The sequence below is a fragment of the Coturnix japonica genome, chromosome 14 (genome assembly GCF_054131305.1).
Source record: "Coturnix japonica strain WE chromosome 14, WE-NBRP24, whole genome shotgun sequence".
In the NCBI taxonomy this organism is placed as follows: Eukaryota; Metazoa; Chordata; class Aves; order Galliformes; family Phasianidae; genus Coturnix; species Coturnix japonica.
This window is the reverse complement of record NC_140676.1, coordinates 9494665-9522412: the sequence shown is the minus strand read 5'-3', so window position 1 is coordinate 9522412 and position 27748 is coordinate 9494665. Positions and strand designations below refer to the sequence as shown.

At 38.1% G+C, this 27748-nt stretch overlaps 1 protein-coding gene across 3 annotated transcripts in view; it reads right to left on the bottom strand.

Moving 5' to 3' along the window:
- The window catches only part of FBN1 (fibrillin 1), a 136995-nt gene that overhangs the window by 86745 nt on the left and 22502 nt on the right, over positions 1-27748 (bottom strand). For all 3 annotated transcript variants that reach the window (XR_014934361.1, XM_085515482.1, XM_015872957.3), the window contains exons 6-8: positions 26764-26859; positions 3847-4044; positions 412-537 (exon numbers count right to left, since the gene is read on the bottom strand). Coding sequence is in view for 2 of the 3 variants with exons in the window: in XM_085515482.1 (XP_085371608.1) it covers positions 412-537; positions 3847-4044; positions 26764-26859 (420 nt within the window). In the remaining variant the exon portion in view is untranslated. The remainder of the gene's footprint in view (positions 1-411; positions 538-3846; positions 4045-26763; positions 26860-27748) is intronic.

The window sequence follows — 27748 nt, the reverse complement described above, 5'->3', positions numbered from 1 at the left end:
CATTAATGTCAAATTCAATTTAATTGAGTATGTGGGGATGTGTGGAATCTTCTACTCACATACACTTCTTGCTTAAAAGATACTCACACAGAATGGTGTCTCAAATGTTTCTTAAGAAACATATCAGTTAAAAACATTTTTTAGTTTTAATGTTTGTTTCAGATGTATCTTTAAGTCTGTAAAATGTTACATGAATAAAAGGTTGGGAAAATTTGGAGGGCTAATAAATAAGATTCTCTGGTTTAGAAGGAGAAAGGACAACTATCCATATTATCTATTATCCATGTGAAGAATTCATTTGCATATTCAAGGAAAAATAGTCTGTAAAGTTTGTTACAGACTTGTAAATAAAATTGGCCCCCAAAAGACTTCCCTCCTCTTCCTTCGGAAGAAAGTTCTGAAAGTTCTTACCATCGCATTTTTGTGTCACTTCATTAAACTTGTGTCCAGCTGGGCATTTGCACTCAAAAGATCCAACAGTATTAATGCAATTTCCCCCTTGACAGATCCCAGGGATAGCTTGGCATTCATCCACATCTATCATATAAAAAAGGAAAAAAAAAACAAAACACCCACTTTTAATTCATTTCTCATGAACAGCCATAATAATTTGTCTACATATAAATTAAAGTAAATATGCCTAAATCCATTATTCACCCATCATAATATTATGATACTTGCTTGTGAAGACAGACACTAATTTTGTAATTACTCTGTGCAAAGTATGATTAAGTACAGTACTCTAAATATTTTCTGCAAGAAATCATATGGTTATTATTGTTACAGACATTAAACATCTAACTGTTATTGCTTTGTTTTTGCAAAACATCTGGGGAATGGTGATGCAGAGAAGACAGCCTGCTAAAACCCAGGTTCCTTTAAAGAATCTGAAGCTGGGCATTCAAAATCACTTGCCACTCCGAAAATCTTGGCAACTCCATATAGCACATAACCAAGTGTGCTGGCCACTTAGCCATTCAGGAGCCCCAGCTGAGCAAAGGAACAGTGTGTAATGTGCACGATGAGTGCCTCATACAGGGAACTGCGCAGTTGTTATTGATGGAAATGATTAACTCTTCACCGTAGTAAGACCAGCATCACGACTTCAAGTTGTGGTTAGGATTTGACTCAAGGAGTTTCACAGTCATAATTAATATATCAAGAGGCATTATTAATGATGTATTTAGACATTCATAACTGCCTTTTTCTTTCTAACTTATCCCTTTGTTTCTCTCTCTTTGCTTTTAATTTTCACTTAAGATAATTAAATGACAATGAAGATAATATAGGGTAGGTAGGAAGCACAAGACAAATATTTTCAAGTTTCTGGCCTGACAACTATTTTAGCACAACATATGTATCATCACTAAGCTGCTGAAGTGTTGCTATGGCTCAGTAATAGCCACAGAAAAGAGACTAGAGGAGGAGTGATACTGCAGAAGGAGACAGCGGAGGTCTGGCTCACACACCCCTAAGGGCAGCCCTGTGCCTGCTGCTCCCTAATCCTTTGGGAGCAAACAGAGCACTCACCACTCTCCATCCCAAACCGCTGTGCTTTCCATATCTCCCCAGGGTTTACTAGCTACTGCTGGCAAAATCCAATTTATTGAATTCTTGGGCTTCATGCTAGGGTCAGTTTCTACACAGGAGAGAAGCTGAAGGAGATGATGCCTTTAAATCTCCCTGTATAATTCACAGAGAGACAGCTGTAATGTGTCTTCCAGCCTGAAAAGCAAAGTATTATGTCTGTACAAAAGGCCAAGAAGCAATTTCCCTGGGAGCCACAAGTAGGAAGTTTCAGAAACGCCAAGGGGCATATCTGTACCACATTGCAGAGCATTATGTAAAGATCCCTCGGCTGTCTGAACCAGGTCGGGAAGCAGGACAGCAGTCAAGAGCACTGCCATGCGTGCATTACCTGCTGTGCTGGGAAGCATAGACAAGCAGCACAGCTTTAGCACCCACCAACAGCCGCACTGCTGCAAGGGACTCAAGCTAAAGCAATATGCTGTGCTTTAATAACAGCCGTCAGGCCAGACTTCACGGCATTGTATTGAATTTAAATGAAAAAAGTAGAACTCATGCTCCTGAGTCATGATGTCTGTTTCAAAATCCCACCTTTTGGCTTTCATTTTTGTAGTTTGTATCTTTAAAAAATCTCAGCTGTAATATTAATTTAACTTGGAGCCAGCCAGCCAAAGTCAAACTTTGGGCAGTGATGCTCTATTTACTTTTTATAACAAACTTGTCCTCCCCTCCATTTTATTTCTTCTGATTTCTCCACACAATAATAATGGTTTCTTTTCTACTCTGAGATTTTATTTAATCTGCTTTTCTTCAGTTAGATTGAATATAGATGTGAAAGCCTGAAATGTCTGAATGGATGTTATCTGATTTCAAAGGGACTGGATTTAGTACAATTGCATGGAAAATAAGGCTGATATGTAGTTCTATAGCAGATCTGTTGAAATTATGAACACATTACAAGAGAAAACTGGAAAGTACAGGTCAAACACACAGGGCCAAAATTGTGTTGGCACTGCGTATGAATTAGCATAAATGTATCCGAATGCGAAGAAACGTGTAGCAAGCAGAAATAGCCTTATTGTGAACTGCACAAAACCAGAGGAGAGGTTGCTGCACCTTTTCCATGACAGGAATAAGTGGGATATAACTAGGTGTGGCATGAGGTCAGGGGTGTGGCCATTTATTTATGCACATAAGATCTCAAAACACCAATTTACAGACTTCTACACAATTTAGTTCTGACCTTTAACAGTGAGAGGGAGAACAGAATGGCTGGGGTCAAAACATGTGCAAATTACGTGGCATACACAAACATGCCCATCTTAAAGTTCATCTTGTCTATCTGCATGCACCAACCAGGACTTGGCCTGTGACAGATATCTACATTTTTTAATACAATGGAATGCCTTGAAGTCCTTTCATAGGAATTTCACAATTAAATCAAATTATTAGTAGATTTATAATCTTTATCTCCTCTGTTTTAAAAAAAATACTGCAACTTATTAGAAAATGTTATACAGATCGAAATAAACTAGTCCCAAAGATACGGTCCTGGGAATTTATAATGCACATCAGTTTAATACATAGCTGCCCCTGTTAACTTTCTCCTGTTTCCTGCCAGACATCCAGACAATAAAAGAATTTATACAGCTGGAAGTATTAGAATAAAAGCCAAAAGCAGTGTAAGGACTTTCTGTGGTAAGGCATGCTCAGAAAGAAGTAAGCAACATCTGGGTGGATTTTACGATTTGAAACAAATGCAAATGCATTTCCAAAATTGTATAAAATATATAATAAGTAAAATAAGGCATTTTAAATGGCACAGCACACGCTTTTCCCCAGGATGAAACAGTGTAGCTTGAGAGGTAAGATGCCCAAGGCAAATCCAAAGCCAACAAATTTTAGCTAAAAAAAAAAATATATATATATATATAAATCCCCCCACAAGTTAAATAGAACAGTATTGCCACGGATTGATGCATGTTTTGAGTGATTTCTGAAACAGAATACATTCCTCCATGGAATGTCTGAGTGGTAAACTCTGAAAAACATCGTCACAGAACCAAGGGAAAAGGCTCCTGGCAGTGAGAAATTCATTAAGATGCTGGCTGCTCTCACATGACCTAAGTTACTAATGTACTCACTTGAACATCAGGCACTCACTGAATCATGAAGTAATGCATTTGACAATGTTTTTCCATACTTCACACATATAGCCAAGAATGGCTTAGGACAGGTTATTCACAGCAGTGTAACTCAATTAAGATTAATCCAGTAACAATTTCAGCAGCTTTTGGGGAAGTTTTGCTGTTAACTTACCTTGACAGGCCCCAGTTCGAATGTTTGGAATGAAACCTCGCCGACAGGGATGCGGCTGGGCAGGACACATTTCACAGGGGTGGCCCCATGCTCTCCCAACCGTTGCGCAGCAAAGGGTTTTTGTGCAGACTATTCCACTGAGCTGTCCCTGGCACATCTGGTTCGTTACCAAAGTGAAGCAAGGGCCAGTCCTGTAATCTGTTTCAAAGACAGGAAACATAATGAGCACCACAATAAAAATTTGTAATGAAGCAAAGCAACAAGATTCAGGCAATTCTTTTGCACATAAATATTTCTGACTACCCCAGCATTTTTATTTAGCAGTGCTCTACTAAGGGTTTTTCTCAGATTTACTTCTCATTCAAATCCATGGAAAATAAGCTCCTCTACCAATACACTGTGACTATTTTACCAATGGAATTATATATTTAAGATTCTCCACAACTCCTTTGCAGCTTGGTTTAATACCTAGTAACACTATCTGGACAGTCTTTACACTAGCTCATTTTAAACAGTCAGAACATTCATTAAAATAATACAGATAAAAAGGTTAGGATGAGTTTATTCCCATAAGTTATTCTCAAATGAATCTCAAGGGATGCAAATACAGATTGCAGAAAGTTTTTTGAGGACAGTTTTCACTGTTATTCAGGCATATGCTGTACCAGATATGTGGGTAAGCTTTGCCTACAGCTGAAAGGAGGGCATGTGGAACACATCTGCTTTGATTTGTTTATGGTAGGACAGGCCACTTATCCAACAGAAAGAATTAAACTAAGATGTTAATAAAACACTAGTAGACTTTATTTTGTTCCATTCTCCAAGGGCAACAACCAAATAGTGGTACTGCCAACTACTGCCGTCTCCTGCACATCCGGGGTGCACACTACAGCTAATTCTTTGTGAGTGACCCTAAAATGTTTTTCTGTTACACAGCACCCGGACAGAGTCCAGCATCCTGTGAGCACAGCCAGCAAATTATAAACCTGATGTTCGTCTGTACTGAAATAGTTACCAGCTGCCTAAGCCAAGTTCACTATGCAATTCACACCGCCCTGTAGTGATGACATCATGAATTCCTTCAATTTTCATGCCACTTCCAAACTTTGTTAACAGTAACATGTTTCCATTAAACCATTGGTATAAAGTGTTAAAGACTGAACGTCTTTCCCTTCTGCCAACAGTTCTCTTGTTAGACAAGAACTCCAGAATCGCTTCCCAAACCAGGGACACCTTGAAACCAACCACTTAATGAATCTTTATTCCATTCCAAGGACATAATTCTGTTGACTAACCAAGCCACTCTTCAACATAATAAGTAAAATGTCTTACAGCAGTCCTATATGCCACCGACACTGATATTGTAAAACTTATATAGCCAGTGCTACAAAGCACTGACATGGGATATGAACTTAAAACCCTAAATTCCAATGTTTGGTGATATTTCTAACGCAAAACTTCAGCATGTGCAAGTAACCTTCACTATGGCAACAGTCATGGTTGTCTAACAATTTTATCTGCCTCTTCACATATTTCTTAGCTATTTCTACAAGGGAAGCTCAGACAACTGAGAAGACAGATGAAACTCTAAAAGCACTTTAATTTCAGCTATGTCAGAAAGAGCAAAAGGGCAATGGAGTGAGGGTAGTGTACATCATGTGAGAATCCAGTTTGTTAAGTCCAAGGGAAAGAATCAAGCTGCATTCTGATCTACTCCTTGTTTTAGCCATAATCAGCAAATAATTTTTGTTATCCTCACAAAAGATCCCTTATATTCCTAAAACCATCAGAGAGGTTGCTGAAATATGTAACTTTGTCAGACTTAGATCAAAACTAAGCACAGCAATAAATACCAATAACTGTTCCAGTTTAAGCTGGACAGCACCAATGAGACTTAAACACCAGGATAGTACAAGACTTTCAATAGCAGATACTCTTCTTAAGTTCTCAACTCAGAAGGCTCTCAAGCCCTCAGTTCGTGCTACCTGCTGTTTGTTTTCAGGAACAATATCCTATTTCATGCAAAAATAACACTTAAATATGATTTTGAACAAGCAGAACCCATACTAAATGATTATGCCAGTGAAAGGATGCTGGATCAGTCTCCAATATTCATTCCACATAAACCTCCTATACAGAGTACTTGATGGTTCAAATTTACAGCCTTATTTTATAAACTTATAATCAGCTGTTGATGAGATTGACAGACTCCTCCAGCCCTGTTAAAATAAACTGGAACTGGATAAGTGCAAGGATCACAGGATGAGATGCTAGTAAGCCAGCAATCATCTTACCACAGTCAGGACTATGGGTAAACTCAGCATGAACCCCAAAATCCAGCTCAAATTGCCGTGCAACTGAAAGTACTCTCAGCAATGCAAATGGACAACTTTCCCTTTATTCCATACACGGAAAAAAAGGAACAAAAATAATTAAGCGATTCTGTTTTCTTGATGTACAAGAGAGAAGCACAAATTACAGATTAGAAAATATAGATTAGGAATAGAAAAGCAGATGACAAGATTTCCAAAGGAGTTTCCATAAATGTGCATTGGCTGGTCAATTGAATCACAGCAAAAATTCATGGAAGAGAAGGGAAGCCTGCACACATTATCAAGCTTATCTTCTTCAGAGATTCTGAGTTGGCCTGGCTATTCATGCACAAACAAAACGCCTGCCATTTTTCCCAAGCTTAAAAGCTAGGAGTTGAATAAATGCAGATCAAGTAATCTGAGTAACATCTGAAACAAATGGGGACATAATAGCTGCATAGATATGATGAGAAACTTAAATCTTAGTTCTATGAGAAAGCCATGTTTCTTGCCTGGATTGGAAACCATACATTCTTCCCCCTTTGGTACACAAACAATCACAATAACAAAACAATACAGCTTTCACTGTACTTCAGTCATCTTACTCTCTTCAGAAAAGGAGCAATGCATTTAAAGATGATGGAAATAAACATCACATATCAGAAAGTTGTGCTCAAAATGGGATTTTTTCCAGTAAAATTCCAAGAATTACAGGAAGGCTCAGAATTGACACAGTAGGACAAGACCAAGCTGACTGCAGCAGCAAGCACCACCATAGCACACTGAGTTTTAAAGGCTGAGAGTTTCAGGCTAAATTACAAAATGTCTATCAAAGTCATTTTGGGTACCTCCAGTGATGAAAACATCTCCTGATAAGGACAGAGGAAACAGACAGAATGTTTTACAGATGTACATTTCCCAAGAAGCTAATGCAAAGTAGCATGACACTTTGCCAGAGGAACGGGAAAGGCTGATGCGCTTGAACATCATTTTCACTTATAAAGTGCTCCCTTTCAGTTGTTTTCAGGTTATCAGGAAATCACCTTTTACATTTACACTGGACTTTATGGCTTTTAAGCACTAGGCAGAAGAGTAAATGATCATCGTCAGGAACCCATGGGATAACAACTATTTGCCTCCATCTTTCTTGGTAGAGGAAGATCACGCAACTCACCCCACAGGCTGAATCAAGAGACACTGATAATGAAATTGCCCCACGTCTGCTCAATGTACTGACTTCCAACTATTTAAAAAGTCAGACCCAGTAAGTCTCCACTCACAGGTGACACTGAAATGCCAGTTGATAAATGCATCCAATCCCAACATTTACTTCCACGCGGGCAATTTCCTCAAATAATTACTCACTGTTAAGCTCTCTCCTGTCCCCTCCTCCCCCAAGCCAGACACCATTACTCATCCTAGTCAGATCTCAATGTGTCATCGCTGGAAAGTACATGGCAAAGATATTAGAGGGTGTTCAGAAGAAAACAAAACTTTGTAAATATTTTAAACCTTACGTCCTACAATGTCCCAAACTTCTTACCAATGATGCCTGGTGGATTTAGCTGTGGTATGTGAAGAAAACATTACCATGTCACTTCTGTCTGCTGCTTTCCAGTGCCAGAGGTTGCTCCACATATTTACAAGACCACCTCTCATTTGCATCACTGCACAACCCAGCACAGAGCTCAAATTGTTGAGATTTAATGCTATTTATTGCCAGGATATCACTGGAACTGGAAACTAGTGCAGCCAGTCAGTGCTGTATGGCAGAGGTATGAATCCAGCAGTAGAAATGGCTCAAAAAACCACAGCTGTGCTGTGAACAGATCACTGCTCCAAGCTGCCTCTCATTAACTTAACAAGACAAAAAACATCCATAGAGGCATATCCAACACTTGCAATAAATAACTTCCACTGCTATAATAATTTTTTGTTCTGTATTAGTCAACCACAAAATCAGTTCCTGCTTTACGTATCCCACACCTAGAAATATCATCTTCTAATTCATGAACCTGATGACCCCATTTCTACATGTCTTCCTCACCTCTGCTTCTTGCAAATTGTTCTCATATACTGAATTGCTGGCACACTTCAGTCTAAATTTATTTTCCATTCTGTAACCTTCTTCACAAATCCCTTTTTGCACAGATGATCAGTTTAATATTTCCATCTAGCTAATATTATCTAGTCTTCCTGGGATACTGGTTAAAGAACAGGGCTTTTAAATAACTGCTTAGTAACCGCACAAGACTAACATTATCAGTTGCAGTGTGTGTACAGAACAATTCAGGCTGGCCATTTAAAAAAGTATTTTGGCAATCCATTTTCAAGAACAAATATACAACTGCTTTCAAGCCAATTTTATTCTTGACCCAGTTCTTGAAGTCTGTAACTGAAAAGTAATAACATTACCATAATAAAATAAAAAAAATAATGTTCAAAAAATTATTAGGGAATTGGAGTGATTTGTTGCACACATTTTAATCCAACACGCAGACTAAGCATTTCACCAAAATCAAGTCTGTAGCTCTGTTGTTCCCAATTATGTACGGCTGCAGTCCAAATACAGAAAATTGTTACCACATTTTATCCTTTTCCATGATGAAGAAAACAGTAAGCAATGCAGCTAAACGCAGAACAACTCCTCATTTCTGAATAAACAGTTACCTGACAAACTCTAACCCACTCTACTTTGCTATGTGAGATACAAAAGAACACTTCTTTACAGGTTTTAATTCTTCCAGTTTCTTTCACAGGCTAAAAAGAAACATCTCTCTTTTAGCAGAAAAAGTAACTAACATTGGTGACACATTTGTTGTGAAGACCCAGTGACTGTTCAGGAGAATACATTCAACTGAAGAACTCTGGAAGTTTCACTTAAAAAGACTTAGTTGGCTGAAGTTTATTACTACTTTTTAAAAAGTAGAGTTCTTAAGAAGTGCCACGTTATAGAAACAGTCTTAACATACCACAAAGTATTAACTATTAAGTAGCAAGGTAAGGAAAAGCTAGTAGACAGGCTCTGAATTTTTTCTCTTTGGCTCCAGAAGACACTGACTATAAAAGAGCTGAGACCATCCAAAAGTAGTGCAAACTGTGTAAGAAAAATAGACCCTAATGAGTTACAGTATATTAAATAGACCGACATCCAAAGGAAGGGAAAATGCTTTCAGACAATGCAACACACAGGATTTAAAGGCATACTGCTCACATTTTAAAAGGAGTGGTACAAATGCACTAGAAATAGCTGCGGGGGAGTGGAAAGGGGGGAATAGTATAGAAATGTTTCTCTGCAGTGTCATGAAACAAAACGCAATTGCAGATCACTGGACTCAAACTCAGCCCAGAACTCAAAATAGGTTATAAATAAAAAAGGGAGGTGAGAAGATGAGGAGAGCCAATTTCACCATTTAAGCTAAGTGAAATACAAAGAGTAAACATACAGCAGGAATGGCAAGAAGTTGACTCTCTTTCAGCTTGCATAACTTAAAGGGAAGGCAGTAAATGTAATTATGGTGTTTGGGGTGTTGGTAAGTATATATTATCATAATGACACACAGGCAAATGTTTGTGGTCCTAACAGAATGCAGAACTTCCAAGGTCTTGGCAGCTTTTTAACAAGGTAATTAGAGCAATCAACAGTTTCTTCTTACTTCTTCCTAACAGCTGCCAGGCTCTTCTTAAGGCTTGCCTTAAGAAAGCTCCTTCTTTCCCAGAACTATGTACAAAAAATTACTTCAGGCAGTAATGTCTCATCTCTAACTCTACAGTGAAATGCATCAACTTGAAATACCATGTCACTCTTCTTTTGGAAGATCCTTCCTCAGTGAAACTGTGGCATCACTTTGTGTTTACACCAAATTATTTTATTAAGTGTGTGTGCATAGACAGACATTGATTATCAAATACATGAGATACTCATGTATTTAATCACTGGGATTTGTTTGCTTGTTTTTTGGTATGATATTGCTATGGACTCTACTTCTCAGTTAGCATTCTTCTGGTCTTTGGATTTTACAGGTTTTCAGTGAGCCTAGGGCTCCCTCTTCATAATTCCTTTCCCTTCAATATTTACTAAAGCATTAAAACGATCATCATGAACAAGCTGCAGAAACTTCTATATTTATTGGAGAGAGCCAACAAACATCAGCTATGTTATAATTTAATGAAAGCAAGTAAAGGTGCATTATTTCTTCAAGATGTTCTGTCATTCATGTCTTCACTGACAGCTTAGTTGAACATGTGTCTTTGCATAGCACTAAGAGGAGGATATCTCCCCAAAATCAAAGAATTAATGGCTTCAAATGTCTGAGGATTTTCTGCATACATCACATTTTCAATCCAAGGATTAGAGAAACTGTTCATGATGATTCTCAATTAAACAATCTGTCAAAACTAAATAAAAACCAAAGAAGTAATTATAGCTATCTATATTCCTGGGAATACATTCCTAATAGGAATATGTTCAAAAAAGTCACTATGCATGGTCCTGGCAACCTGCTGGAAGTGATCGTGCTTGAGCAGGGGACTAAGCCAGCTGACCTCCAGTGGACCCTTCCAACCTCAATCATTCTGTGATTCTGTGGGGAAGCCCATTTTTTGTGACTGTATGCACAAACTGCCACACAAAAAGAACAGCCACTAAAGGGATGAAGGGAGAGACCGATTCTGCATCAGAGGCCTTTTTCCAAAATCAAGCCCATACCAGCTCAACTGAAAGTGACACACAGCAATTGTATTTAATTCATTATACTCTCATGGAGAATAGCATCAGACTCCTGGAAACATAAATCTGCACTGAACAGTTCATCACATCAATCCCTGCACATTTTCAAATGATTTCTTACAACTTATTTTGGAGATTTTGGGCTGAAATGCAAGGTTTCCCTTATTTCCACTCTGCATAAGTGCAAGTGATTATTACTAGGAGGACCACTCTCCTAGTAAAGAACTTCACCCTAACATCCAACCATTTAAAGCATAAAATATTGCAGCAGAAGTTTTGTAACACTTGCTATACAGAGAAGACAAGAAAGTACTCAGTAGAGTAGGAATCTCCCATACATAGGTCAGCTAACCACTAGCATCACTAGCTCCCCACACAGGAGTACTTAACCATCAAGAAACACAGGTGAATTAGCCTGTTATGCCATTTGAGCCTCCCTTTTTCTGTGTAAATTGTGTACCACATAGGCTGGTACAGCACTGTTATCTAATCAAATAAACAGGAGCAGAACCTAAAATACATGAAAATTAAGAGCACCACAGAACACAGAGGTCCTTTAAATACACTTTCTATACATTCTCCATTCCTGAAAATCATCAAAATGCTTTGTAATTAAGTATGCTATGTACAGATTTAACTATGAAATTTATAGATAATAATTTATATGAAATGCACAAAGCACCAACAGGCTCTGCTTCTGTTTACAGATAAAAAGATCTGCAGAAACCACTGTTGATCCAGATGCCTGTCTACTACATAATACTTCACAGCCTTACAAAACGCTGTGTATAAAAGGATGGAAACTACTTTTTGGCCTACTTTCTACACTGACATACTGAAGAGGAGGGATAGTCTTGTGGTTGAGACACTTGGCTGGGACTGAGATGACCTGGGTTCAGTTTCAGACTCCGCTACAGACTCCCTGTATACCCTTACACAAGTGACTTAATCTCTCTGTATGTAACATAGGGCTGCCAATACTTCTGGACGCTGTAAGGTTTTTTCCTCTTCAGACTACACAGCCTTCAGGACACAGACTTGTGCATTCTGTGAATGATAAAGGGAGCTTCAAGATGAATTCAGTTCTCTTGGCATTATAACAATAAAAGGAGAAAAGATTTTTTGCATAACATTTTTTGTGTTTTGAATCTTCAGTTCTTTTTTTAAATTCAATTAATTGTCTGTTTGTAATAAATGACCAAAAGAATTAGCTCTTGAGATTTTCTGTACTGGGCAAGTGCAACAGCAGCAGAACACATTCCACAGAACAACTCATGCACAATCAATTAGGTCGTCTAATTAATTTTCCAACTCAATAGATGCTATGAACTATTTTCTCTACAGAAATATATCTATACTGGACACACATGTGTAAAAGCAATCTAAAAACTTTAAAAATCATAGAGAAGGACAGATGATATTCACTTGAAGGGAATGGGCTGCTACACGGGAACAATGTCCCCTCACGTGGGATTCGTATTTCTGAAGTCAGAGGAAAAAACACATGGGGGGGAGTATTTTCCAATGGACAAGGCTGTGTATTTACCATTAGAGACTGACTTGTTAATCAGTATTTAGAGTGATTTATGACATTTCCCCTATAATCATGGAGAAAGAAAACTGGCACACACATACACACAAAAGCAAAAGAACTTAAAAACAGATTTGAGTAAAACAGGGACAAAACATAAGGATACTTAATGTGGTTCTTAAGCAGAGATGACATGAGGCTACAGAATCTAACAACAAAGATGTACTCATCTAGTCCTAACTCAGGCAAAACTTCAGGTAACAACAGCATGAACTGTGTCCGAATAAGGACAGCAGAGCAAAGTTTGAAACAAGTTGAAGAAGGGCCACAGAATTTATGTTTTTTTCTCACGGCATCTTCAGCACTAAATTTTTATCTGCAATGAATTCTGCTTGCACTGCCTTTCCCATTGCTGTGATCACCCAAAAACTATTCTTCCATACGAACAAAGAGAAGCATTTGTGAGACTACAGTTGTAATTGCGATGTCTGAATTAGAATAGTGAATTGAGACATTTCTAGGTCCTAAGGGAAATGTCAGGGAGTTTTAGACATACACCTCATCATTCACAATTATGGGAAAGATGTCACAGAAGCACAAGACATTTCAGTTAGGGCTCTACCATAGGCATTTCTATGTAAGCACAGACTGGTTCATAAACGAACTTAAAAATCCTACAGTAAATACAGAATCAATCAGTTTTCCAGCAAAACCTACAGCATTAATCAGTTTTCTATTAGCAACTGCACATTGTCCTCTGTTGCAAATACAGTGAGTGGCTCCTAGATCAGACCAGAGTAAGAGACAGCAATCTCAGGAAATGATGTACACTACCTGTAGGAAGGGGAAAGCCAGTGCATAAAGCTTTTAGGGGACACGAGTGATGAAAATGCAACAAGCCAAGGCAGCAAAAAGAAGAGGGAAGAAAAACACAAAGCTCCTATCTAATGATGGGAGTTAAGAGTTGAGATGGCTAAGTGTACAAAAAACAGTATGAAGCAGTTCAAAGTTCCTCAGTGGGAGCTCTGGCACCTATCTAAACTGCAAGGTTTAGCAATTCCAGTGCCAATTTAACTTGCACTTTGAAATACTGGAAATATTTTCTTTTTTAATAGATGGGTACCTTTAAGAATAGAGGTGGTCACAGATACACACAAGCATCACTCTAAGCAATGCTAATGGAACAGACTATGTCTGTTTTTAGTGGTGTCTAAAGTTTCAGCTGGTTGTAAACCAGCACTGTGGGAAAACTTTCAGGTGGCTTTTAAAAACTCCTATAAAACAGTAGAAAGCTCATAATTCAATACACTTCCCCCTGTTCATCAGAGGTATTGAGCACTATATCCAAAAGGTAAGTAAGCTTGTTCCCAGAAATAGCGTATTCTATCTACATCATTCCTGTAAGGAAATATCTATTTCAGTAATTAAGCTTCAGGATTCAACAATGCTTGTGTTAAACAAAATTCAAATTAGAAAAAATGTTTTTAAAGCATCAAATAGTGTCGTCTTACAAAATAAAATACACTGGTTAAACTGCCCTTACACACAAACATTTCATTTGTGTGAATATACTATAAGCCTAAATAAGAAAGATAATGTAATTTAGCCCACATGTTTGAACTGAGATAACCACTGGATGGAACTCCTACCTGGCAGCATTCTGATTTCCTTCCTTCCCTCATTTAAATAGGAATTGGAAATGGGATCAGCACATTTAAAATAGCTGATTAAAAGCCCTGCTCATAAAATTGATCTTATTAATTTTTCACGTGAATATCAGGCAACCCCCTTGCTTTGAATGAGGTGCAGAAAGTCACTGACATGCTGAGCAATCCATCTGCACAGGACATCATCTCATGGGAAAAGAATGGCCCAAAACTCCCACCTATGTGCTCAAATTTGGGTATAACATGAATCCAGCTGAAGTGTGTGATAAGGCCCTTTGGATTTCAAAATAGCTATTGGAGGGCACGTACACACACATTTTTCAATTCATTAACCAATGTATTTTAACATATCTGTATACAAGAAACATTTTAGAAAGGAGAATGTGAAAAACAGATTGTGTATGCTGCATATAAGTCCAAAAGAAAAGGAACGCTATATTATAAAACAGAATGAGATAGTATGTGTTTTGCCTGCTGTTTGCTCTGTCAGAGCTTCTCTTATTCATCATCCTAAAACCCCAAATTGCTGTTAAATGAACCCTATTACAAGTTACAGTATTTCTGTACCTTAGAACCAGAGTTAGTAGCCCTCTTTGTTAGAGCTTGTTCGTATTTCTGGCTTATATCTGTGAGCACTTCTAACTTTTATCCTAAATTACCAGCTGACATTAATGCATTGTACTACAGCACAGAGCTAACTGCTTTCTCATTAATCTCATGCACCTTCTTAAAATCTGGCTGAAAATGACCATTCCAATGTCCACATCAGCTCTGAGGTCTGATTCAAAGCCCACCCAACTCACTGGGTGAGTTTTCCTTTCTCTGACTTCACTACAGTTTCAATCACCTCCATACTTCTCAAGAAGTTTCATCCAAGCTTCATTTCCCCAAACAATATAAGACTTCTACCATCTGAGTTCAAACTACCACTCATATATTTGTACATACAGCCAATATGCTTTTCTTGTAGCTGTTATTGTGCATGGGATGTATGCACAATCCACCCTCTGGACATAGCCAAACAAAGAGCTGTGGAACAAACGTAAGCCACTGCCTGCAGGGTTTTGGCAACAGCTTGCAATAAGTGGCAAATAATTACTTGTTTTGATGCTCACTGTAACATTAGCCATCTTGAACTTTTCTGGCATTTCTTTGGATACAATGAGCAATTGCCTAGAAATTTCACCTGCACTCTTTAGTGAGGAGTCATTACATAATATTTGATAAGATTACCCAAGTATTATGAACAAGGAACAGAAGTGGCTATGCACGTGGATATGCAAAACATACATTCATCCAATTTGTTTGAATGATCTCAGACACTGAAAAGCACAACTATCATAGCAAGAATTCCTTCAGCAAACATACACTAAGAACAATAGCAGTGTCTAAACTGGCATATGTCAATAAGGGCTTGTGAAGCCACACTCTAAACAACTGATGTTAATGTTTCAAAACTAACTCCAGTCTTCTTAGTCTGTCATCTGTCACACTGAATTCAAAGGAAGCATTTCCACTGATTACAACAAGGGCAGGATACCAACCCCAGTATGTTCTGTGGATAGCTGAATCCTTGGAACTGCAGCAAGACTTTGCATCAGAGTAACAGAAAGAAATTCCTCCCTGCTTGAGACTGAAGCAGACATCAACGACATAGGCTGAAGGAAGTTGTTATTTCTATTCAAAATTCTAAACAGCTGTTTTCAAGACAGATTAAAAGATTTTTCAGTGTTTGGATTCAACTCAAGAGCTTTATCTAATGCATACTTCATATTTGAGTATTTGTTGAATTAGAAATTTAATAGAGCAGCTGAGTATTTTAAAATCTTTTGGAAGATGTGAAAAAGGGATGTGAACTCTAGCACACCCTGTAAAACATAAATTTCTTACCAAAAGAATATGTTATTCATGTGCTCTGTACATTAGGTCAATTATTACTCACTTTCTTTGGAGAACAACCAAGTGCCTCCACCCTTTATAACAGAGAACTGTAATCAACCGTAGTAAGAATAGCAGAACTATTCTAATACATGTTGGTGGCTCAGGCTCTAGCTCAGGAGAGTCTGAAGAGTAAGAAACTGAGAGTGATTTGCCATCACCTCTACTTACTTTTATTTTCAAAGAGAGAGGGGAAAAGAAAAAATAAATAAATAAATCGATGTTTCCTTTTATATCTCAGTAAATAATTTCAATTTCACATAAAAGGAAAAAAACTCTTAAAAAAAAACCAACAACGAATGCTTTAAATTGGCGTTCCAATTTAAACACTTCTGTTATTTAATGACAAATTCCATAAACATTCTGATACTAATATTTCTTCCACTGCATGCCTTTCATTTCCGCTAACCCAATTTAACCTCTCATCTTCCTTGTAGTCAGCAGCTGTACAAAGCAATTTTTTAATACTGACATCAGCAAGTGACTGAAGTGCTAGTGCTAGATTCAAAATGCCTTCTAAAAACATGACTTTTTGTATTGAATTTGGAACTGAGTTTGATACAACTTGTACTGTTAGTTTAATATAGTATCACCTTTCATGAAGCCATATCTTGTTGGGCTCCTGCTGGGACCTTAGAGCTGAAATAGCACAAGGTTTAATGCATGGCACTTCATTTTGCCCAGAACTGCCTCAGGCCAAGAGAAGCATTTCAAATTGTTTAGATAACCACACAGATTAAATACCCAGCAAGGTAGCTTGCTAAGTCATTCATCATTTGCCATTCCTGGACCGTGCTCGCGTCTAGCAATGTTTTTACTAGAAGAGCCATTCAGATGGATGGAATGCACATCTCTGCTGGGTTTTCCCGGCCTAAGAAGCAGACTAAATTTCACAACCTGCTTTCAATGCTCTCTTCCTGTGAGACGCATGAAAGTATTAGGCTTGATGTCCTCTGCCATCTTTCTATTATCCTTCCTCACCTGCTTCATTTGTTTTTCCTTTATAAATTACTCTGTAACAAACCCCCTCAAGAAGCTCACACCAACAAACTGTCTGGTTGTTTCAAGTAACTGGGATAAGTAATGCTATGTCACACAAGTCTATTCTACACATAGTATCTGCATCAATAAACTACACTTTAAAGGAGTCACTGATAACATCGACTGTCCCTTCACAGTACATAACATTTCTTTCTTTTTTAACTGACCATTTCAATTGCAGATCTTTTTCCCTTTCAAGCCTGCAGTCTGGAAGTCATTTTTGACCCTGTGGTTTCTTTTGAAGCTTGTATTAATCCGACTGTAAAGCTGTCATACTACCATTTTGTGGATCTCTCCAAGTTACCACCCATACCGTCCCACCGGGACATGGAGATTCTCAGAAAGGCTTTCATCATATCTCAGCAGGACAATTATAATTCACTGCTTGCTGGTTTTACTATTACCTCTTATAAACATTTCAGGCTTAAGTAGTATTCTGTAACTTATATTGCTCAGCTGAGCTGAAATGTCTGGACATACTATTCCAGCACAGAGACATGTCCAATGGCTCTCAAAGAAGTATTTCAAAGTGAATCTTACAGTGAGACATCTAATTGCACTTTAAAGGAATTATACAGCATGCTTTTCACAGCAAATGTTTCTTGTTTGCTTTCTTGTCCCAGTTCTCAGAAACTTAAGCAGACATAGGAGGTTTTGAGAGCTTAAAATCCCACTTGACTTAGGGACCTCGTTTCCTTCTAACTCAGATGAAATTAACAGTCAAGACAGGGGAAAAGATTTCAAAGCATGTCTATGATTTTGCTTATTTGCACGTTACTTAGCTGTGCCAATTATAATACATAATATTTTCAAGTTAAAATCTCATAGTGAAAAATAAATGGTGAATCATGGAAATGCACACTAAGAACAATGTGATACTATGACATAAAAGCATAGTAGGCATAATGTGATGAGCGTGAATGAGTACTACAGCTCAGTAAATTACTTCTGTGGATTTGAAGTGTGTAGACTGTTCACATTCACTAAAAGAACATGTCCACAATTTTACCAAATACCCTGAATTCCACTACATATTTGCCCTCCTTTCTTCCCTCAAGTTCAAGCTTGTCAATACCCATTCACAGACAAACACTGTGCACCAGCAACCCCAATATGTAGCCTTAAGTAGGTCTGATTTATAGCTGGGACTCCTCATGTTTTTATTTTAAGTAACAGAAGTACAGCCACAAAAGTACAGTGCAAGCAGAAAAATTCACCTACTAGTTTGTCTGCAGTGTAGTACTAATGTTATTAGGAGTTACAACTATTCCCTATCCCACATCCCGTGAAGCAGTGTAGTTTTGTCAGCCCATTTCTTATTTTTTAAACAAATTTTAGAATTTTATTACCAAGTCCACTAGAAATTAGCAGCATAGTATATGCTTTCATTTCACAGCCTCCAACTAATCATTGTCAAATACACTTCAGAGAATATAAAGCAAAAATAAAAATAAATAAATAACACCTCCCCCCACGCCCCCAAACACACACACACAAACCCACTACCACCAACAACAAACACAAAACACCCAGGATTATGAATGCCTTGACAAAGTTAGCTCTGGGTCTTCCTTCAGTGACTAACAGGCTTGAATTGGATGTGCTACAACATATCACAGACTAAAATACATTTTAACTCAGTTTCCAGGAGGTGACTGGATACAGTCCTAGACAACCTGCTCTGATTCTGCTCAAACAGGAGGAGGTCTTTTCCACCAGGAGTGATTCTATAAGATGAAATACTTAGAAATTATTCCCTCTCTCTTCCGTAATTCTTATGACTTCATTAAAATCAAACAAACCACAAAAAGGGAATACCTTCTTTGGTACGTAAGAGTCACTTCACTGAGCGACTGATTTCCCCTGCCTTGCTGAAAACTTATCTTACAGTAGATTCAGTAGAGCTATCATAAGCAGTGGGAACAACACAGGCAATATAAGCATCTCGTCTTACAAAACCAGTGGCTTAATCTCAAGACTAAAGAACACTAAAAAATCGCCATCTATACAAAAGAAAAAAACAACAGAACAGTGAATCTAATAAAATATCACTAAATTTATTACCACTGCTGCAATGTCAGTGAGGGTCCTTCTGCCTCAGCACAGCAGAACAGGGGCTTTGTCCCATTCACACACAGTGATATGGGCAGAAAGGCCCAGCCACCACTTCCTCAAGCACAAAACTGCAAGCATTCTCCTAAGCTCCCATTCCCCTATGGCTGTCAGCACCTCTGTAGGAAAAGGAAGCATTAGAGAGTCACATCCCAAGGAGTAAGGACATTATTGAAACTCCTGGAGGTCACCAGGTAAACTTTGCAACACTAAGTGATGAGAACAGAGTCATTATAGCACAATCTCAGCACCATTCACTACGCTAGTGTTAGTCAAGTTAAAAATCACATGCCACACTAAACATTCATGAAAGAAAACAGTGTGGAGGCTACCCCTTCCAAATGGGGCCTGGAACCTGATTTATACCACTGGAAAAGAAAATTAAGACTTTAGCTCAGCAATCTGAAGTTGAGGCTGCAGTTATGTTAGCCCGTGTTAGCACAGCATGGACAATACCAGCAGCAGATACATGGTAAATGTGTAAGATCACTATTAGGAACCAGGTGCTTACAAGTTTCTTATTTCTGCTTTAAAACATATAAATGTGTGCTTGTGTGCACGTGTATATGCCCACACACTTTACTAATTTCAATTTTTTTTCTCCTCTTTTTTTTCCCGATTCCTTATCACTAGCTCTCACATGTCTTCTTACAAAGAACATTTTTGAGTCTCGGTTTCTTTACATAAGGAAATTCCCTCTTTTTCCAAAAGAGATTTTTTTATTTTTTTATTTTTTTTCCTTCTGGATAAGGAGTGCAGAGCCAGACTGTTTTACAGCATAGCAGAGCTTGGAAAGTGATCTTTCTCTTAAGGCTTCTTTCATTTTAGACCTTATTTAGGCCTCTTTTCTTTTCCTACAGCATTTCTCCAGAGTGCCAAACCGTACAAGCTGTCACTGAAAAAAATTACAAAAACCACTCAGTCATTATTCCTGAGCTTTTTGAGGCCAGTTGGAAACGTGAAAGTGACTGTCCTTATAACCACTCTTAGGCAGTTATTTCCTATAACTTTTTGCCACTTTTACGCTGAGATGGGATATGAGCTATTTTTCTAAATGTAAAAGATTTCATCAACTCTGTTACAAGTATGTTGCAAGACAACTTACATATGATGTAACACTGACCATTTTGAGCACCTCTGCTTAAGATGTATTCTCATTAGCATTTCGCTGACCTACATAAAAGAATTGTTTTTCTTGGAAATGCCCTTGTGAGTTTATCCTTGCATTAGGTAAGACCTACAGTGTTTTAAGAGAATTCTCTTTTCTTTGTTAGAAAATACCACCATGAAGTCTGAAAAACGCCTAAATCCTTAATCACCTAAAAACATATAGTACCAAAAAAACCTGAGACACAAACCTGACAGAGGAATGGTATCTACTGATATTTTTTCTGTTGCAGCTGTAACAGTAATTTTCAGCTTACCAGCTCAATAAGAAGAAAGGTGTGAAAGGAAAAATACTTATTTACATTTTCAAGGTGATTCTCAAGGAAAACATTAGTTTTCACTGCATGATATCAAAGCATTTTAGGTAGCTATTCTTTCTTATTTCAAGACTTACTATGGCCCAGACAAGAAGTAACATCTTTCTCCACAAGCAGCCCAGTCAGCATCTCTAGATACGATTCCATCTTCATTTACTCATTCCCTGTATCATGTTCAGCTGCAGAGGTCACCATCAAGAAAGCACCTTCTCTATTGGAAGCTCCACAAGAAATTACTTATGCTCAGCTACTTTACATTCTTAAAGATTCATAAGGACTGAAAAATGGGGAAACAGCTGACATTTGGAAAAGGGGAATAATGTGGTATTACCAAGAGTGCAAGAATGGTTTGAAGACATTTATCCTGAAGGCCTCAAAAGCTGTGCTGCAACAACAACTAAAATCAACAAGAGCCAACTCAGCCTCTCAGAACACACACAAAAAAATCTGATTTTTATGATACAACATCAGACTAATTCTTCCCAGTTCTCCTTGGAGCTCTGCAGAGCACAAATCCAGCAGTGCAGGACATTCAGGGAAGTTCTATCTTTCATCCGCCTCCACCATGTATAGAAAAGTCATATCTACATTAATGAAACATCCTATAACCAGACAAACATAGCCACCTCTTTGGGTACGTAACTTCAACAAAGCCTTCTGATGAAAGCAAAGGGTTCCACTCTTTATTTCCTAAGGCATCACCAAGCAGACCACGTGAGGAAAGCCAACAAGAGGTTGGCCCTGACTGCAGAAAGCAGGAATGAATTTCTCGTGGAGCAAAGGCATGCCCAGAGGCTGCCAGCACACCTGGAGGTAGGCGTTGGGTGCAGCAACACAGTTGTCTGCAGTACTGGGAGAATGATCTCAGTGATCCTCCTGTGAGTCCCTTCATATCCTCCGTGCAAGAATCAAATCACACCGATTAGAACAACACAACTGTTTCATTCAAATGCTTGTACTGTAATTCATTAAAGCTGTTTGTATTAACACATGCCATTACCACTTAGAAAAACTGTTTCTACCTTGACCAAAGCACGGGCTCCTCATTTTGTGATTAAATTTGTATGCAGCTCCACTGTCACAACTAAAACCAAGTCAAAGCAAAATACATAGGCCAAGTAATACCTTGCTGCACAACTAAAGGTCAGTGCCCTTAGCAGCCAATCAAGAAGGCATGGAAATACAGAGAGGGCTGCCAAATAGCTGAATGAAAACTTCGGATTTGTTTGACTGAAACCAAAACTCAATTTGGAACAAAATGTAAATGTTCAGCTTCATGTACAAAAGTTGGAGTCCTTACATCTCACAAGAGACCTAAGCCCATATGTACTGAATCATTTACGGACCTTGATTAAGCTTTAAGAATATATCTGTAAGAACATTTCAAAACACGTTATATGGTATTTTCGGATGCTTTATGTATAGAGCAAGCAACATACAATAGCCGGATAATGTATTCACAAGAAGCAGAACAATGGATAAAAGCTTTCACATACAAAAGACTCTAAAAGCGCTTTTTGGCATTCAGAAACAAACTGAGCTTAGTGAATTCTGGTCCAAAGATCTATTGATTATATTGCTAAGTATTCTAAGTGGTCTTAAATCACATCTACTAATTCTGTATAGACTGACTTCCTCAGCACTAAGCTGCAGTTTTGGTTTAAAAAAAAATTAAGAACTCCTCATCCATTCAACTCAAATTCTTTCACTGAAAAGGTATTCCTGGGTGCTGACATTGAAGTTCTGTTTTAAAACCGCAAGACACTAAAGATGGCAACATGAATTCAAATTCTGTTAAAGACAGTAAAACATCAGCCTGTGACTAAATATATCTAAAGTCAGTGCGAAGCAATTTTTCATAATTTATAGATTCGGGGGAAACCGGTGCAGTAGAATACTTCTTCCTGGCCTTCAAGTTTCACCATCCTTTACTTTGCTGCTATAATACCATACACACTGTATTCATGTTACAGGGCTGAAGAAACTACACGTCTATGTCAACAGATGTGTTTCTTGGAAGACAGCTACAAAAATCAAGTTTATTCAAATGTTTGCCAGCTACCATATGCTGCAATACTACTTCAAATGCAACATAAGGCTTTGGGAACATACTTTTACTGCTATCTACACTTTGTTATTTACTTTCCGTTTAGACTAAATACCAGAGACGGGGCACACTAAGGGGTGCAGTGTCCTCTTTGTGTAAATGTTCAGCTCGTTGTAATATTTAGAAAGAAAGAAATGCACACAGCATTACACTACTCTCGACCACTTTCAGCGGCTGCAGTTTCATAGAGAGGCTCTGGGAAAGATATTTTTACATATGGCATTAATTCTGGGAACTTTTAATAATGGCCAAATATAATTAAAAATTAGGCAGAAATTCCTGCCATGGAGCGAGCAGTACAGAAACAACTCTGTGTGAAGAAAAAAGCAATCATTTGCTCATATTCTGAGTCCAGAAAAACACAAAACACACGTGGTACATTTTTAATATTTGAACTACATCAGGCCCTACTCAGCTCCTACGTGAAGCGAGTGGCAAAACTCCAAGATGCAGCAGGATTGAGCCCCTGATGTTGTCATAAGCGTTCAAATAAACAAACAGGGCTGTAACACATTCTAAGCTTCCACTGTGTTCCTCTAACTGGACCCAGACTGGAAAAGAAAAGGACATTTCATTTCATTTTTTTCAATAGCAGAACAACAACAATATACAATTTTATATTCTATGGAATTGACTCTGCAACTATCTGTCAAACTGTTCAAAGGAAAAAAAAGATTCAAAGAGGTCAAGATAGCTACTGTGCACTAATTTGGGGGACAACATTCTATCAGATCTAATTGGGATGTCTGATCTCTCTGAGTCTGTAACAACACTTCTGGATATTACTCTGGACTTTCATCAAATCCATGATAGAGGGATGCTTTCAAATGATCCCAAAGTGGGCATCTAACACAGCTAGCTCAACTCCCCAGGCTCTGTTTACAGACAACAAAAAGAGCTGTCAATGTTCTGAATCATCCTCAGGGAAAACTAAGCTAAATCTCTGACTCAGTCTCTTCAGTGACTCTTAAAAGAACTGCAAAATTTGTAACTCATTCATTATTAAACGTTAAATGGTGTAAAGGTGGAATCCGTTTCTTAACCAGCAGCAGAAATTTAGGTTTGCTTGCAACTTATCCTTTCCATAACCTGCAATTTCTTTTTGTCAGCAATACGACTAAATGATGCACTTCAAGCTGAGTACACATTTCAGGCCTACCTTTCAGAGCTCAGAAACCTCAGAGTTCAGAACCGACTCTGAAAGCTTTGGCCAAAATCCAACAAGACCCTTAGCCATTTGAATAACATTATGCATATTGACATCTCAAGTTTGCATTTAAATGCATGTCAAAGTCCATCACCAGATCACAGGCATAAAACTCAGCAACTTCCAGAATTAATGGTTAAAGTTCAAATTTTAACCGAGTCAATATGCATGAAACTTTTTCCTTTCTGGACTATGTATATTAAACATATATTAAATTGCTGCAGGGAAGCATCTTCCAACTTCACTAGTTTTTTTTACTGTTCAGCTTATGTCAAGTTCTCCTTTTTGATGAACATCACCTCAAAGGAAAAGCAGCTCTACTGTATTTGTTATACACCTGCATACACCTGTCAGTATGCCTAAGAGGCTCCCCAAGCTCTGGAAGGATTCCAAGCACCACAGACACAGCTTAGGAGGTGATGATACATGTGATAGACTCAGCCACATCACAGATATTGATGCAGCCCTGACAACACATATCTCACTGGTGACATGGTATGCACTGTCCAGAACATGAAGAGGAGCTCCACTGACAATAGGGTTTGTAAAAACTCCTTTTGATCATATTTTGTGGAGCTTTATACCAACGTTAACACTTCTAAGCCACACAAAAAGTAATTTGTAGGCTGGAACTCTCCAGTGCTTCTCCCTGAAAGAATAAATACATAAAACTGCTCATGCCACAGATGTGGTGGAATTTGCTGCACTGTGAAACAGTAGGTCTTTTACCAGATAAGCTCTTTCATTATGCATGTATTTGAAACCATTGACAAAGAAGTCTTGTAAATATTCGTTAACAATCATATGGTCCGGCATTCATGAGGTAATACCAACCAAGATAATCTGTCTTACAAATATGGCTTACATGTACAGAAAATTAAAACAGCAGACATAAAACAACACAACACGCAGCTGAACTTAAGAAACTGGCTCAAACTCTGACACATGCACCTCAAACCTTTTCATCGTTTTCCATACCTGGTTAATGGAACAAGCCCCCTGCATCTGGTTGTTCCAACACTGTTTTATTTAAGACAGTTCTAAGCTATGACACACACAGCAATGGCTGGAATACTCCTGGGTCTGTGACATACATGCCACAAACACTCTGCAACTGTTACCATTAGCCAGTGGTTGCAGAGAAAAGCACTGTGTGATACGCCGTAGTAAATTACTTACATCACTGTTAGCCTGTGGCATGACATACCCTAGAAGTCAAACCACAGCTAAACATGGAAAATACAAATGTCACAAAACCGTATCACTTCACATTACATTTATATTGAGAAATGGTGTTTTCACAACAATCTGCCTCTCCTTCTTCTCCCAGAAATGGGATAGTTCCAGAGATTATTTCTCTTGAATAATTTCCCATTTTTTCCCCCTCCATGTTTAGAGAAGCTTTGGTTATTAAAAATAATAATAAAAATCTTCCTTTGCAGGGCATGAAACTTGTCAATCTATTTACTGGAAAATATCCATCCACATATACACATCAGAAGCCCACTAGGGAACATCATAAATCCACATAACGTTCCTCAGCAAGACCCAAACTATGGATCTCTTTCTTAGCTGACAGATGTGTAAAATCATATGCAGCCAGACAAGTCCCTAATGACCACACAGGTGCACGTGCTGAAACAATGCAAGCCTACTAAGATCAGCATTAGCTTAAATTTGAAAAGTTATCTTCAGAAAACATTTTTCTGATGGGATAATGTAATTCTGGGACCAAAAAAGCACCACACCCTTTTTTAGAGGAGGGAAACATATTAGCTCAGCTAGGTAGAGAGGCTGGAGGGAATCTCTGTGAAAGAAGCCAAATGTCAGAGGTTTTCTGGGAAGATATGACTATCATTTGGCCTCAGTACCACAGTGATCTTTCACTAGAAATACTGCACCTTATTAATGCGTATGTTCTCTCTTACTGATAACTACAGAATCAAGCATATGCTCTAGGTAAAAACATATGGATGACATATATTGATTACAGCTTTCCACTTCAATTGTGCTCAAAGACATGCATGGGATTCCATGACGGTATGATTTGGCTCAGATGGCTTTATGTCACCAGTTTCACACTCCACCCAACACTAGGAAGGAGCCCTAAGGGACATGACTGAGGCTGTTAGCAGGCTTCAGCCCAATCAGGTGGAGTCAAACTGGCTGCTGCAGGTCAGGCAACATAAAAGCAGCATTGAACAATCCCCTTCAGAACTTGTATGCTACAGCTCCTCACTGGACTGAAGGCTCAGAACAAATGGTAACTACTTGAAATTCAGCAAATTTCAAGCAATAAATCAAAACTATTGTAACCTATAAAGCTTTTATTTTTTCCAAACTTCAAGCTTTTAACTGAAAACAATTAAGGTTTTCCATTCTTCTTGTTGAAGAATGAAATTTCCAATGGAATAGATCAGCTGCTAACTCTATCAAATGAAAAGGTATTATTTTTAAGATTATAAAATTCAACAGAAGGCTTATCCTTAAATATTCTTTGCTGTATCCCTCTCAAATCAACAACTAAATTGGTTGAACATTGTGAAACAAAAAATATACACCAGATGAGGCAGTTGGCAGTTTGATAACAACACAGCTGTACAAGATGGGAAGTAGAACTGAATAATCTCTGCCATAATATGTGAAACACAGTGGCAAGGTGCTACCTATCACTGGTAAGCAGACATACCAGAGAGATACAAACAGCTCTTCTGATGACTTAAAAACTAAATGAAAGACTGGGTAAAAACAATTATTGATATTTTTCACTTGCCAGCTTTTCCACTTACCTCTTTCACACTGGGGTCCAGTAAATCCATATGTGCATGCACATCGGTTTGGGGCAACGCATCTTCCTCCATTTAGACATCCATTTTCACAGACAGCTGTATCAAAGGGAAAGTAAAAGTAGTCTCTATGATATTATTCCCAGAAAAACAGGAAACTAAATGCTTAACCAGCTCAGATAAACTAGTAAAAAATGTAAACACAACAGGTCAGTACATCCTTCACTATTCCCTGGCCTTGTTAGTAGAATGAATTAATCTTTTCAAGGAGGTATAATGCAAAAATGCTAATAACCACAGTTCCTCTGACCTCTCAGAGCCTCTTTAATGACCAGACAATTCCACAACTTCAAAATAACATCTATTTCAAACTGTCAGCAAAGAAAAAGTAGAGATTGCTCATAGAAGGTGCAGGTGAAAAATGCACCTTTAAGTTCCCAGAGGCGTTCCCAATATTCCAGCACATTTAACCATCGTGCATTTGCTTCTCCGCCATAATAGAAATAAAAATTAAAAATCCAGTGTTAAAAGGCTTGTTACTGGCGTTTAATAATCCATGCTACCAACGAGGAGAGCAATATGCAATTAGCGTCTATTCTGATTTAGTTAATCCAAGATTCCCCGCATTACACAGTCACTAGAGCCCAGTTTTCCTCATATTAAACTCCAAAAGCAATTTCCTTCAAAAATAATCAGAAAATGTAACCTTCATATGAAAAAAGGGTTTTTAAGTACAATTTGATGCTCATTGAGTAATGTTATTCTTTGTTCCATTTCACATTTACTTCAGTAGAAAGAACGTTTCCATTTATCCTCTTTTATCCACTTGATATTTCACAGAGAAGGCAGAAATACAATTCTTAATCCTTTCACCATGTGATCCTCTTCCAGATTATTAGAGTAAATTCCTGGTCTCACTGAAGTTCATGTAAAGTGTGCCATTGACTTTGACAGAGCACAAAAGGTTTTCATTAAATAAGCTAAACAC